At 37.1% G+C, this 15790-nt stretch overlaps 1 protein-coding gene across 1 annotated transcript in view; it reads right to left on the bottom strand.

Annotated features, from left to right (window-relative positions):
* grin3ba (glutamate receptor, ionotropic, N-methyl-D-aspartate 3Ba) overlaps window positions 1–15790 on the bottom strand; it is a 103080-nt gene that overhangs the window by 20667 nt on the left and 66623 nt on the right. The window contains 2 exon segments of the mRNA XM_056476089.1: window positions 7729–7844; window positions 15132–15277. Of these exon segments, the coding sequence (XP_056332064.1) occupies window positions 7729–7844; window positions 15132–15277 (262 nt within the window).

The raw sequence follows: 15790 nt of genomic DNA, 5'->3' as shown, positions 1-15790 counted from the left end.
TACTCACTATTAAGTTTAGCATACTCGAAGGTTTCGCAGTAGAAAATCTTTCCTACTACACTCACAGAAGGAAAGTGGATATTATGGAAGTCAATGGTAACAGGTTTCCAACATTTTTTTAAATCTCTCTTTTTTGTGATTGACAGAAGAAAGAAACTCAAAGGTTTGAAACAGCTCAAGAGTAAGTAAACAATGACAGAATTTTCATTTTAGGGTGCACTATCCCTTTTAAAGTGCACTGAGCAATTAAAAAACAAACAATAAAAAACACATTTGCTTTTGTCCCAAAACACTTGCAGCCTTTCAGCAGTAAGGGGCGTGTCTAGTAACTATAGTGGAGATATCAATATGGCCAATGTTTTGTTGAGTTATGGCTGTGTTTATGTTTTTGGTGCTTTCGAACGTCAACATTGTTTTGCAAAATTTGTTAAGTGCACCTTTAATTCAAGATGAGGTGTCACAAGAAAATAAAGTGCATTTAACGCATTATGCGATGCCTAATGCATTAAAAATATTAACAAAAAGGACCTTATAATTATAATTATTATGTGAACTTTTATCTTGTAACCAGAGAGAAAAAAGAACATCAGAACATCAATTTCTCACATACAGCTCAGGATACATTATTTATTTATTTTTTAAATGTAGTGTTTCTGTTTTCAAACGCTCCTGGTCCACACATCCCCCCCCCCAATGTTTTTCATCCACACTGAAAGAACATAAAATGCTAACATCATCTATAGCTGCACAAGCATAATATGTAATAAAAAGAATCTAATAAAAGCACACCGAGATGATACCAGGAGATCAGACAACACAAAGCCCATTTTATTAGCAAAATATCTCAACATTTACTGGTGCATTCCTATTCCTTTTTCAAATTATTTGTTCAGATTGTTCATTCAGTATTAGGATTCTTATGAAATGCAGTACGTTGTGCAGTTTTCTCAAATGTATTTTTATTCCTGCTTAATATAAAACATGGCATATAAATGAATCAATGATTACATTTTGTTTGCATTTAACACAAAAGTGGGCTTATGACGTTTGAAATTGTTGTGAATTTGACTATACAAGTCATTTTAACTTACATCAGTTCAGCTGACTTAAAACATCAAGTTAATATTTGTTTAACTTAAAAAATAAGTTGAAACCTGATTAACTTTCTGAATTAAGTAATGTGAAAACATACAATATCATGAGCTTTTATTATGTAATTTTAAATCTTGTGACTGAATAATGCAAAGGTAGTGAATGATCAGTCAGCTTTACTCAGCGGGTTTCATTTCTGTCAGCTTTGAATTAATTTAAGTATGAACAAACTCTTACAGCTCAGAACCATGTCATTTGTGCCATTTTTATATTTTGTGGCAAATAGCAGAGTAATATGCAGGATAAAGTACCTCCATAATTATTTGTTATTAATTAATTCATTCATAATGGGCGACGCAGTGGCGCAGTAGGTAGTGCTGTCGCCTCCCAGCAAGAAGGTCGCATGTTTCCCAGAGATGGGTTGCGGCTGGAAGGGTAAAATATCTGCTGCGTAAAATATGTGCTGGATAAGCTGGCGGTTCATTCTGCTGTGGTGACCCAGGATTAATAAAGGGACTGAGCCGACAAAAAACTGAATGAATAATTCATAATGGGCAATGCAGTGGCGCAGTAGGTAGTGTTGTCGATTCACAGCAAGAAGGTCGCTGGTTCAAGCCTCGGCTGGGTCAGTTGGCGTTTCTGTGTGGAGTTTGCATGTTTAACGCAGGAGTCTCCCTGCGTTTGTGTGGGTATTCTCCAGGTGCTCCGGTTTCCCCACAGTCCAAAGACATGCGGTACAGGTGAATTGGGTAGGCTAAATTGTCCATAGTGTATGTGTGCGAATGAGTGTGTATGTTTCCCAGTGATGGGTTGTGGCTGGAAGGGCATCCGCTGCGTAGAAACAAGCTGGATAAGTTCGTGGTTAATTCCGCTGTGGTGACCCCAGATTGGTAGAGGGACTAAGCCGAAAAGAAAATTAATAAATGATAATTTATAATGAATTAATTATTTGTAGCCTACCGTTTCAACTACCTGACCCGCATGGTGTTTGTTTTACCCATAACCAAAACATAAATAAATAAAGAAATAAATAAAGATAAGTTACACACAAATTACCACCTGTCAATCACTTTTTCTGCGGGACTCTGGCATGAATAGGCAGAGTGATCTGTGTCGCAATAATTGTGTCGACAAACTTAATTGGTAAAAAAGGTGCCCAACCAACAGTATCTGAGGTTTATGCTAAAATTACTAAGTATAAGCAGAAAGCGAAAGATTAAAGCAGTGTACTGATGCTGTGACACGTTACCTGATAGGTTCAAAGGTCTGAAGAGTCGTTAAACAAAGACAAGATTAATTAAATATCACGTTTAACAATTATAGTGAGACGCAATCCAGCGGTACATCCTTGATAAACTGTCCGACATGCACTGCTCTCTGGGGTTTTGTGCTTAAAACACCCGCTGACTGCTGCAGCTCAGATGTGCACATACACTGCAGCACATGACACAGTGTGTGTGTTTGTGTGTGGTCATGTGATGTGCGTTTTCAGCGGTATAGTGTGGAAGGAGGGGTTTTCAGAAATGCTAGGTGAAACGCCAGTGTTGACGTGGACCGTTTTCATTCTAAAATGCCATTTCAAAACTAAGACGTATTAGTGTAGACAGGGCCGTGTGTCTTTTTCGAGAGCAGGTTGCTGATGCAACAGGGTGGAGGATCACGATGCTGGCTCAGCATCATGATGTCTATCGGCCATCCGCTATTAACCCAACCCTACCGGAATCAAGAACCAGTATCATTATATCATTATTAGTACTATTAATAATATTATTATTACTGTAATAATTAACTTTACTAGTATAACTTGAGTAGTATTTTCTACTATACAACAGTAGAATATTTCTGTCACTCATGTGTAAAGTGAAACAAATTTTTTTTGATGGGTTGTTGTCAAAACGCTGTCAGTATATATGAAATGATAATACTTCCTCACATAATTCTGAAAAAAGGAAATGAAGAAAAATGAACACTGACACACAGATTTACATGAAGATTTTGTATTCAGATATTGGTTTAGGATTTTAATATTCACAGACACTAGTCCACATTGCACTTTGATAAGGTGTAAAGCGTTTCTTTTGATTTATTCATCTAAAATTTGCTAAAATCGAATTCCATTTTAATGACTGGGTTTAGCGAGTCCTTCCACTCTTTCAGTATAATTGAAATTATAGGGCTCTAAAATTATACGTTTAGTCTAAAACCATTATTCTTTACTTCAGGACAACAACTGCAAGCACATTTTCTGACATCTTTCCAAAATTGAATATGACAATTTTTCAAAAGCAACATTTATCTTCACCAACACAGTGAAAGGAAACCTCAAACAGCAGGCACCAACCAGTATAAACAACGATATCTTTAGGTACAACATCCGTCTTACTACTAAACACCATAATCGTCTTCAAACCTCTCATCTTCCATACAAACACGTTCTGATATTCCAACCAAAGACGAATAAACAATAACTACGAAAACAGATCAGCCAGCCCAACAACTGCTGTGAGCTTTTGTTAAAGAAATCATCCACATTCTAGTGTGAATTGATACCTCTATTATTGACATGTCAGAAAGCCTTGAGAAGGAACAATCATGAATCTTTGGCAGGCCGTGCCAGTGTACCGTAGACTGAACGTCTGTCATTGCGGCGTCTCGGCAGCCGGAGAGAAACGAGCACAACTCTGACATCCACAAATTTCATCAAAGCTCTCGGCTCACCGGCGAACCCACACATCACTCCTGGCAAGCAATCCCTCCCTTCCTTTTAGCACGTGGCACAACATCCCTTGCATCCTGATAAAGTTGTGTCCTTTCCTACCGAGCTGAACCTGCTGCTGTCTTTTACACGGGCCTCTACAAGCTATAAAATGTGTGCTGTTGAACTCTTTGAAGGGCTGCTGGAATATTCTTAATGGAGTGGATCCAGGCGGTCATAAAGTGGGCTGTGAAAACTAATACAATAAGGGATTTTCCAGCGGTGTTAAAAGGACACGGTCCACTCTGAAGAGACACTTTCTACTGAAGGGTGTTCTTTCAATTTGAGAAAGGCCTGCAAATTCAGATTACGCTGGAGGGGATGGCAGATGTAGCATAATTGAGTAGCAAGTCATAAAAATGTATTTCAAATGAAAGAAAAATTACAGACAGGCAGGCGGGCGGGCGGGCGAGCGGGCAGGCAGGCAGGCAGACAGACAGAAAGGTAGACAGATACAAAAAGATAGACAGACAGACAGACAGAGGTTTTGGAAGTATCATGTTAAACTAGTAATGCGCTGTGGAAGAGGGTTTACAGTACTATTTACTTTTTGCACAGAACACAAGTGTAACAAACCATTCACACCAAGCATAATAACTATAAAGATGATGATAATTGTAAAAAAAAAATGTCAAACAGCACAACAACTAGAAAAAAAAAAAGTGATGTACGGAAACTACAGTTAAGGTCAGAATTATTAGCCCCCCTGTTTATTTTTTTCCCTAACTTCTGTTTAACTGAGAGAAGATTTGTTCAACATGATTGATTTAATTTATCTTTGCCATGATGACAGTAAATAATATTTGACTAGATATTTTTCAAGACACTTCTATACAGCTTAAAGTGACATTTAAAGGCTTAACTAGGTTAATTAGGTTAACTAGGCAGGTTAGAGTAATTAGGCAAGTTATTGTATAATGATGGTTTGTTCTGTAGACTATCGAAAAAAAAATAGCATAAAGGGGCTAATAATATTGACCTTAAAATGGGTTTTAAAAAATTTAAAAACTGCTTTTATTCTAGCTGAAATAAAACAAATAAGACTTTCCCCAGTAGAAATAATATTATCAGACATACTGTGAAAATTTCCTTGCTCTGTTAAACATCATTTGGGAAATATTTAAAAAAGAAAAAGGGGCGCTAATAATTCTGACTTCAACTATTTTTCATTGGGATCATGTTCAGAACTTTTCCCCCAAGCTATTAAACAATAAAACATCCATTGACATATAAAAATGCTCAAGCATTTTAAAGCTACAGACAGTATTGTTCCGTTTTTGATGTTAATCGCCTTTTCAAATGTTTAGAGTTAAAGACAAAGACCTTTGATAAAACAATTAAAAGCAATTGATTATACCATGGGAAATAATAATAAAAATCTCGCAAGGTTATGCAAGCCAGGCTGGCAAATTAAAGTATAAAAATAATAATACCTCAGGTATGCAGTGCTAATTTTTGCGTCTTTGTGATGCTGTCTTTGAAAATGCTAGGGAAAACTATTTGTGTTGTTTTTTACTCCACTACTCTGACTGCGATCACTGAATTCACTGTTTGATTAGACATATTACACAAGCTGAATTCACTGGTCAAATGCACTAGTAGCACATTGAGGAGCACACTGTTGGTTGCAAGAGAGTAATGCAAAAAAGCATGAACTAAAAATGAATAAACGTATCGTTCTTCAGTGTGAACGCAAATATTTTAACTGTTATATTTATAGTTATCAACCTTGGTGTGAACGAGCCTTAGGGCATTACTAATACATTTTTCAGTAATGTTATACTCTGTATATTTAACCCTAAAAATTTTAGATGAAATGTAATTGTTTGCATATTAAGGAGCAAAACAAAGAAAGTTGTTTGATGATGCTGTGACTGAGTTTGGAATTATGACAGTTATCATCTTCACATTCATGGCTTAATAACTGAAATTTATTTAATTAATAAAGTTTGCAATAATATGGGATAATGTAAGGACAGGTCAACAAAATATATAACACTTTTCTAGTGTTTTTTAGGGGGGTAATTTAAAAAAAAAATCTGACATATTTTAAGCTTTACTTCTGTAGTTAATTTTGGTGAAAGTAACTCAAAAGCGGTACAAGTTCACGTAACACATTACAATTTCGAGATAGTAATATTGTGTGGTATTGTACGAGAGCAGTTTATAATTAAGTAGCCAAAAAAAAAAAAAAACAACAACAAATGGCACTAATATATACACACAGTGTGCTGTGAAAATACGATTGAAAATCAAAATCATAATGTTCATACCCATGTCTAATCTCAGATGTTCAGACAGTGATTCATCTTTTATAAATCATTAAAATATTAGTGTCTGGGATGACAGTCCAGAGACTATAATGAACAGCATGAATTTGTAAAAGATTCATGTAATGTTTGATATGACTAAACTGGTCGTAAATGGCTACTGGTAATTTTCCAAACTCAAATGAGTAGAGAATTACACCCGGAAACCGTACTGGGCAAACACTCCATGCACATTTATGTAGCCTAGCATGGAAAGGAGGAGAGAGAGAGAGAGAGAGAGAGAGAGAGAGAGAGAGAGAGAGAGAGAGAGAGAGAGAGAGAGAGAGAGAGAGAGAGAGAGAGAGAGAGAGAGAGAGAGAGAGAGAGAGAGAGAGAGAGAGAGAGAGAGAGAGAGAGAGAGAGAGAGAGAGAGAGAGAGAGAGAGAGAGAGAGAGAGAGAGAGAGAGAGAGAGAGAGAGAGAGAGAGAGAGCACATAAAATGACAAACAAAACAAAACAGAATGAAGCAGATATCATTATTGTTCTAAGTTACTATTTAGTTTAACATCATAACTTGTCATAAATCATCAACAAGGAAGATCCAATGGCAAGTACTGATTGTGAATGAACGGGATGGATTTTATAAAAGAAATTGTGACTGTCAACTGATGCTAGTTTAATTAACTTAAATAAATAGACTTTAAATCAATCTATCTGTAGAATTTATTTTAATAAAACATTTATAATTCATATTAATATCCATCTAGACTGTAAAACATATGACACAGAGTCATGACAACAAATGATTTAATGTTACTTATGTTAATAGGTTAATCAGGTTTCAACATCAACAAAAATAAATAAATTGAGTTATAGCAAGTTTAACTTAATATTTGTGTCAGATTGACTGATGGAAGTTGAGATTACCAGAAAATATAATTAGATTCAACTAAAAAAAAATAAGGCAGCAAGAATATTTTTTACAGTGCATCTAAAATCCAGCAGTCGATACCATTAAACATCACAGTTCACTCTAGCAATTTCCAAACTGGAACAAAAACTATTATGTTATTGAACATGCTTCTTAATTGTGCCAGCCTTAAACGCCTGTCTTCAGTTTTTCGCCTGCATGGTTGGATTATGCACCGTGCTGTTTACAGGTTCTACAGACCCTGACGGAGCTGTCCATTTTCAGGCTAGCGGACGTGATAGCGATGGTTCAGTCTTGATCATCCATCTACTAAAAACCTGGCTCAAAAGGCGTGAGTGGAGGCTTTTGGCAGATAACAGGGAAAATTCCTATGCATGCAGCCGGAGATAACATCCGGATGAGAGGTGCGGATACGCCTGGGTGACTGCCATCAAACCCATCTACACCCCGTAATAGCCTTCGCTTAAGAAATGACATGTGTCAAACTTGACTTCCTCAGATTTGGGAGGGTAATTACAACATCCTTGAGGTGAATTCATGGACGGCTCTTAATGTGGGGTGGAATTTTAATAGTGTACTCGCTTTAGAAACACCTTGAGCACCTTCAAAAAAGAACTTCACGAGTTTTTGTAAGGTACTTTAATTCATCAGGCATAGCCTGAGGTGCTAGCAATACGTTTCAGTGGCACAGCGGACCTTACCTTCAATAGCAAATGGTTTTCCTACAGTCAGGAGTTTGCAGTCTGCGTCTATGGATACCTCATAGTCCAGCAAAGCTTTATCCATGATGAAGGCATCAAGCTGAGGGGGATCTGTCCTTCAACACACAGAGAACGATAGTCAGAGCCAATCAAAACAAACACAGCTAGCCAAATTTATGCTAATTGCTTCTGACTTTAAAATTTGATTACAATAAGCTTGAATACTAAAGCCTGTAGCAATAAACTGCTTAAACTGTCAGGATTTAGGCAGATTTACTGAATGGAAAGTGCTTTTGTGTAGTATGCGTGTGGTTTTTTTCAATCAATCGTTGAGCTCGCTTCAGTGTTTTGTTTCTTAATAGAAGCCTACATTGCAAATGATTGTTTTCAAAGCGGTTTATAGTGTAGCCTATTAATATGGGTGGCAAAGAAACAGCAATAGAACTGCCTAATAATAGTGTGTAATGAAGCCAATTATAAAAACCCAGCATGAATTGCGTCATCACAAAAAAAAAAAAATAATAAATAAATACAAATGCTAAAGCTGTGTCATAATGTTTGTTCAAAGCTGTGGGCAATTTGTATTCATGTACGGTAATTCAATTCTGACTGATGGATGCGGACATTTCCAGTTTTTTTCCAAAGCACTGTGTGTAATTTATAATTTGTTAAAAGAAAAAGCCTCAGAGTGTGACATCATATATTGTTTGCTGTTCATGGATGAAGATATGTGGAATTATCAATGGCCATACACACACACTCAGTTTCATGAGTGACATTTTAAATATGGAGGTGAATCCCCTGAATCACTGATTTGTTTGTGTGTAGTACAGTTCATGACTTCCTCTCATTTGGCATCTACCATTTTTATAACACAGCACTTAAAGGGCACCTATGGTGAAAAATCTACTTTTCAAGCTGTTTGGACAGAAATGTGTGTAAGTATAGTGTATAAACTGTCATACTGGGGTGATATAAACACACCCAGTCCTTTTTTTTCAAGTTTAACAAAATAAAAACGGTGGACCAATTGGAGCTGTTTTCAGATCGACCGCAACTTTACGTACGAGTGCGGTCCCTCCGCCCACCAATATTGATTGACAGCTGTGGGAACGGTGGGCGGGGAGGACTAGCCTTAAAGGGCCAGTACAAAAAAACAGCAAAAACTTTTTTCCAGCTATAATATAGACACTTCAAACAGCTATAATAAATAATCTGATGGGGGTTTTGAGCTGAAACTTTACAGACACATTCTGGGGACACAAAAGACTTATTAAATATTAAATATGAAAAAAGGGGTAACCTATGTGCCCTTTAAAGTTTGTTGTTTAGGCCTGGCTTATAAATCAGTCAAATGTATAGAAGCATTACAGTGGGCAGCAATACTTAGTAAAGTATAATTCTTTATTCTTCTCTACAGAAGATAAACACACTTCAGATGTGCTATAAAATACACCACTAATTGCTTGTTTTGTTCTGAAAACAATGTGAATAATTTACGTACATGAGGTTATTACTTCTGGTATTTTCACTTTCATATATTACTGAACTGTGCATGTTCAGAAAAAAATAAGCACTAAAATGTGATCTAATAACAAAATTAATCTATAGTGTGTACAGCTCATGGCCATTGTCTATGAGGCCACACTGATGGGTGTTTTACCTCAGGTTTGTCTAAAAGTTACATTACAAGCATTTTTCTTTAAAAGAAGTCTAATAGACATCTAAGCATAGACGGCTTGGCTAAAACTTGGCCAAGGGTGCGTTTCCCAAACAACGACATAACTCGCAGCTGAGCTATCATACTACAATGCATTGTTTGATGTAGTGACGAGTGTTTCCCAAAACCATAGTTTCTCCGTCGCAGATCCGTTGTTTGAACCACGTTAGTTATAACTTAAACGTCCATATTGACGCTCTAAATGGGGGTGGATAAGGCTAACTACTTCTTTAAAGAAACCCCCCATATATTTTTGTGCAAATTATATTGTTTTACGTGCACATGTAATAAAAAAAATACAAAATTAGTTTGTAAAATAAAAACATGCACTCGTTTTTAATATTAATTGAAATATATGTAAATGACACATTAAGGACCTATATATATATATATGTTTCCTTTCCAAATATTATTGAGAATATTCCATATAAAATCACTAAGCTAACACGTATTCTCATATATAAAGCATATAAATCGTTAATAGTTGAAGGCCTAATTTACAGTAGGTTACTTATTAAGAAATGTAAAAAAAACTACTTAATAATAATAATAATAATAATAATAAAGGACATTATTATTATTATCAGTATTATTAGATATGATATTGTTTATTGTTATTTATTAAATATTTTTGAAAAGTCTACTTTTACAATTTGACACATTCAAACCACTGCAGAAAAGTTCTAACAAACAAGCCCATGTCATAAACAGTTCAGATACATTTCTTAATAAATAACCTACTATAAAAATAAAAGTATGAATGTATGCTATTTACTTTTGTTTTCACTAACTTTGGAGACAACTTGAATTCCGCTTTAAAATAATAGGTCACCTATAGCTTTCATCATGAGCCACGGCTGTTTTTAAATAGGCATAAATGATTTCAAAGTGCACTACTAAGGCAATGCAAGTGTCAGTATGAAGATCGCTAAATCTGAATTGTAAAAATAGCCTGCTTTGAAAGCAAATTACACATAAGAGAGATGACTTTAATGTTTTTTTTAAATCATTCCAAGTTTAAATGTTAGAATTTTCTAAATGAATAGGGCATAGGGGGATACCTGAGGATAGAAAACAGCCAGGAACTATGCTTCTAACTTCAGCTCCAGAGGTGTAGTTGCAAGCGTACAAGTTTGCGAGGCAGTTTGCGAATGTATATTGGAATGAAGGATTTGGGAAACACCAAATCAACGAACTATGTTCGTAACGACGGAACTTGCAACCTTAATTGGCTAACGATGGTTTTTGGAAACACACACAAGGCTAGTTTTAGGCTATTTTTAGGCTATTCTATTTAGGCTATAGCCAAGACATCTTTGTTTAGCAGTCTATTAGATGTCTCTTAAGCACAACATTAATTGTTGGGTATTTATTGTACAGCTTTTTAATTTTATTTTAGATTTTTCATTAGGTAACACTTCAGTTCTGTTTTCTTATGTGCCATGCTGCATAATAAAAAAACTTGAAGGAACTTTCTGTTTCTTCTTTTAAAATTCTTTCCATTTTTACAGATCTACACACTGTGAGTTAGAACAGCGCAGTGATTTCATCCTTTTTGACCTCAAGTGTGACAGCAAATAAAGTTCAAGGAAATTGTGCGGGATCAAACTAAGACTCTTATGCAATGCCTTATAAAGAAAAACAAATCTTTCCGGATGCTCTTTATAAAAAAAAGCCCTCCCCAAAGAAAGGCTCTGAGCTACGACTGCGATCTTAAACCTGCAAAAATGCTGACCATGTAAGGTGCCTCCTGTGAATCGAACAGAAGGAATTCTGACATGGGGAAAAAAAGAGTGGCGTCAATCATAAAAGACAGGAACCACAAAGAAAACCCTGCACTATGTGGGAGCCTGAATCTGAAGATGAATTGCTTTGTGTGTGTTTGCGCAAGCCTGTAAGCGTACACTTGCCAAGGAGTTATCTGACGTCTCTGAAGAGAACCTTTGGCCTCGTTCAGCAAGTTTAGATTTGACTTGAGAATGACTGCCTCTCTTCTCAGCTTGGAGTCTGCAGCAGTCCCTATTCTTTCAGGGATGAATGAAAACCGAGACAACAGACAGAAAGCCTGGAGAGCAGACACTTGTTGCTGTCAAGCGAGCTGGATGGTGTGTGCATAATTCCTTATGAAAGAGAAATAATTTGAACCATGCGTCATGCAAAACCGATCCACCGCGATGTCAACAGCTCTTGAAGATGTGAGAACTGACATGTTGCCCTTTTACCATGACCCCGTTTATTATTGTAGTAGTAGCCTGAAGGGCCTGACGCACCAGGTCTTGTGTCAAAAAATAGCATATCACAAAAACTAGAGACAACAGGCAACTAGCAACTGCTTAAGAGGAAATAATTGCATCATGTTATAGTAAATATTAATCACTTTAAATATTAATCAGCATTTAAAAAGGGAAATAAAGAAAAAGGACTGTATATATATATATATATATATAAACTGCAAACAAAGAAGGTTGCTTAGCATTTTCCATATGAATAAAGCTGATGGTTTCTTCATTCCAGATGGCTCATGTCGTTATCAATATATTCACGTAGAGAAAGACTCAGATAAGATGACAAAAAAATTAGAAGAGCCTTCTGTCTATTCTGCCATGAAGGTGTCTAGGGGTGCAGCGGATAACAAGATTCGCAGTTCGGATCTTATTACAGTTTTTGAATTGTGGATTAGATACTTTTTTGGATTACTGCAAAAAAAGATGCATACAAATGAATTAAATAAGAAATGAACTAAAAGTGTTCATACACTGTAAAAATGCTGGCTTCCACAGAATCTATTTGTGTTGGGACAACATGAATCAAGTTATTTATTAGCAATTAAGCTTATTAATTTTTACAAATTTAAGTGGATTGAATATAAAACAACTAAGTTGTCACAGAAAAACTCAAGAATTGAGTTGTTTCAAGTCTAGGCATGGGATAAGGCATAAGTCTAAGGCATAAGATTCTGAGGGTATGATATCCTTGGATAAAAAATATCATGGTTTCAAGGTTTTACGATATTGTGATTAATTCTCTAAAATATGTTCTTTTTAAACATCTGGCTTCCCTTTGAACACAATATAGAGATTTTGGAACAGTAAACATGTCAGGCTATTCAAATGAATCATTAGCTACATTTCCATCCAAAAATACAAATTAACTTTATGCGCAAAACTGGATTATCGCATAAAAGATGTGCGAATAAAGCAGTATTCCATCCAACGAGTCAAAGCGAACAAAATTGTCAATTCCTGATTATCTGCTTCCAAATATCAACAGTAAAAAATGGAATTTGCTGCAGTAGGAGAAGCTGTGTGAATCTTTTCTTTATTTGATAAATGACTAACTGCTAAGAAGACAATCCTGAACGGGCGGTGGCGTTTGAAGGCGTGAGACGCGAAGCACAGACGCTCTTGATTATGGCGGTCATTAATAATATAATAACACTAATACTGAAATGGTTAAGACACTTTAGAATGACCAAAACAACATTTCAGATGTTTTCCAATGTGCTCAGCCTGATGGTTTATTGGTGTACTGCATGTATGTGCCAACAGTACTTATTCAAATGTTGTATGGAAATAATTTTGTCAAACCTTTGGGTGTTATGTTCCGAGTAGAGACCATTATCAATTACTTCACCCCTAAATTCATTTATTTCCCTTAAATTTTCATGCATTTACTTTTACAGCAAAGAGCCAATCAGAGTTCTCTCTAGAGGTCTGCATGGGACTGATTTTTAGTCCTGCTCCCAGCAGGTTTTTTCTCATCCAACCGCTCCTGCTGTATATTTAGTCTTTGTTCACCCACTGCCTTCTAAGAGTAATTTTCTACCCGACCCGACTATTCCCGCTAAATTTAGATCTGGTTTCCCAAAGTGGGGTTTATTCATAAACTAATTTCGAGAGGATCACGTGCTTATGATTTATCACAGCCGGTCACGTATTAAGCTAATCAGTATCATCCAATCATATGAGCCATAAGCTACTATATATAACCACAGTTTTTAGTCCACTTTATCTTCGTTTGGAAGAAACCCCCCTTCCACCCCATTCTCCTCCTTCACTATAGATCGGGTGGCACGGAGGCCCAGTGGTTAGCACTGTTAGCCCACAGCAAGAACACTGCCAGCCCTGGTCCTGCCAGGTCGGTAGGTGTTTCTGTGAGGAGTTCGTATATTCTCCCCGTGTCCGCGTGGGTTTTCCCTGGGTTCTCCGGTTTCCTCCCACCATCCAAATATATACATCATGCATAACAATCAAGCATTTGTCTAGCCCCCTTTTTTTTCCTCACGTGTTCCCTTAGCTACTGCAGATGGGGAGTTCTGAGATCCACCAAGCTCAGGCTCCCCTCTCGCTCTGCAAACGGGAGGAAGCCCCGGGCTCGAGGATCCCTTGAGCTTGGGGCTCTCTCCCAGGACAGCATGCCAAACAAGCTTTTGATGAATCATCAGCCAAGTGTGAACTCTTGAATTTAACGTTTAAATTGAGTACTACCAAAAGAGAGAGATAACAGATAAAACTGTAGTTTGTGAACTAACTATAGGCTAAATGTCATTTTTTGCCCCTTTGTGATGAGACATGAATGCCGCCTTGAGGTTCCAGTCTTCTGAAGCTGGTCACACACAGGATGCAGTGCGCATATGACAGCTGGAAGTAACATTCACCAGACGCACATTCGTATGTTATTTAAAATTAAAAAGCCTCCCATACATCATGTTATTAAAAAGACTGCACCAGACTGTGGCTTTCCTAACAGTAAACTGTTTTCTAATGCAAGCTGAACATCCTTCAAGGACAGCGCATCTTCACTTTGCTCTGCCATGGTAAAGCCCGCTCTGAGGACTGTTATGCAGATGATGCATGCACAGACTGTGTGAAAAAAATGCACATGCAGAAAGCACTGGTCCATGCGTTCAGCTGGCTGTGCCAGTGCTCAATAAGAAAGAGGAAATCACAGATATGCTGTTCCGAAATAACGTCGGGATTCGGGAGTGCTATATTGTTAGACTGCCCGCTCCTGTTCAAATTACACCGGAGTTACCGACCGCTACCGTGTTTAATTTGGAAATTTATTTCTGCGCTGCAAAAAATCTGGTCAGATCCCACGGCTGCAGAGCAGGCCTCTAGTTCTCTCTCTTTCTCTTTCTGTGAAAGCCAGAGCAGATGGATGTGATTTAACATGCTCAACAAGCTAAAAAGCTCCTGAAGGGTCTGACTAGTGTTGACAATGCAGAACACACCTGAAAAAACTAAGCTGAATGATGCTTAACAATGGCCCAGCCGACCGTCAGCTTGGTGTTTCAAGGCTTGAAGCCTTTGGGCTGTTTGCTGTCTGAGCTTCAGCAACAATGTGTAATTACTGGCTCTATTCCCTCTAGACATTTTCAACACGTCCATCTCCCATGAAAGCTTTATTTGTTTCCTGCATGTTGCGCTCCTACTCAACACCACTTGATTTTATTGAGTTCAAAGAATATTAATGTGTCTGTGAGTGTCAGAACCAAATCCTTCTAAATATACTTTATTGCAAATGTTTTTCATTCAAAGCTGCTTGGAAAGGCAGTTTGATCATTTCATTAGATTTTCCAGTCACTTTCTCCCCCCCCTATTACCTTTTCATTGGACTTTCCACCACTGCCTTATTCAAACACTTCTTGTGCATTGACTCTCTCCTGGGTTTAAACACTTACTTGAGTGTAGAGACTCCATCCGGAGTGGTGGGCTTGTTGAAGCGCCTCATGTACTCGTGCATCTCGGGGAAGCTCTTTTTCACATAGTCCTCAGCACTGCTCTCACGCACTGTGCCGAAGCGAAACCCCAGGGATGGGTGATGGAGCTTGAAAGGAGCATTGAAAAATCTTACCATGCTACCGCTATCAGTTTTTTGACATCAATGTACAGTGCACTATGTTTTACAAGGAAATACTATTTCGGGTCAAGTAAATGCAGCCTTCTTTTACTCCAAACTTTAAACAGTAGAATCTTTATAAACAATATATGTAAAGCATTTTTATTTAAAGGATACTTATTTAGATATAAAGTACTACAACAAGAAACACTTTTTTTCCATTATACAAGTCACCAAGAGTTAAACAGTTGAAAAAAGTTTGTAAAAAGACTACAAGCAGTATTACACAGTGCCTGAAAATAGTCCCCAGCTAGGTAACTAGGCAAGAGCACTATGTAAAATCATTGTGCCTGCTGCAGCCATGGTATGGCAGCAAAGTTGCAGATCCTAGCCATTTTTAACATAAAAAAATAGCAACTTTTCATTTTCCATTGGTGCTTTTTTACATTTCTGAGTGAGATGCTAATGGTCTAATCCGATTCAATTGTTTGTGCTAAGCTA

Source organism: Danio aesculapii, chromosome 2 (genome assembly GCF_903798145.1).
Source record: "Danio aesculapii chromosome 2, fDanAes4.1, whole genome shotgun sequence".
Classification (NCBI taxonomy): Eukaryota; Metazoa; Chordata; class Actinopteri; order Cypriniformes; family Danionidae; genus Danio; species Danio aesculapii.
This window is presented reverse-complemented; position numbering and strand designations above follow the sequence as displayed.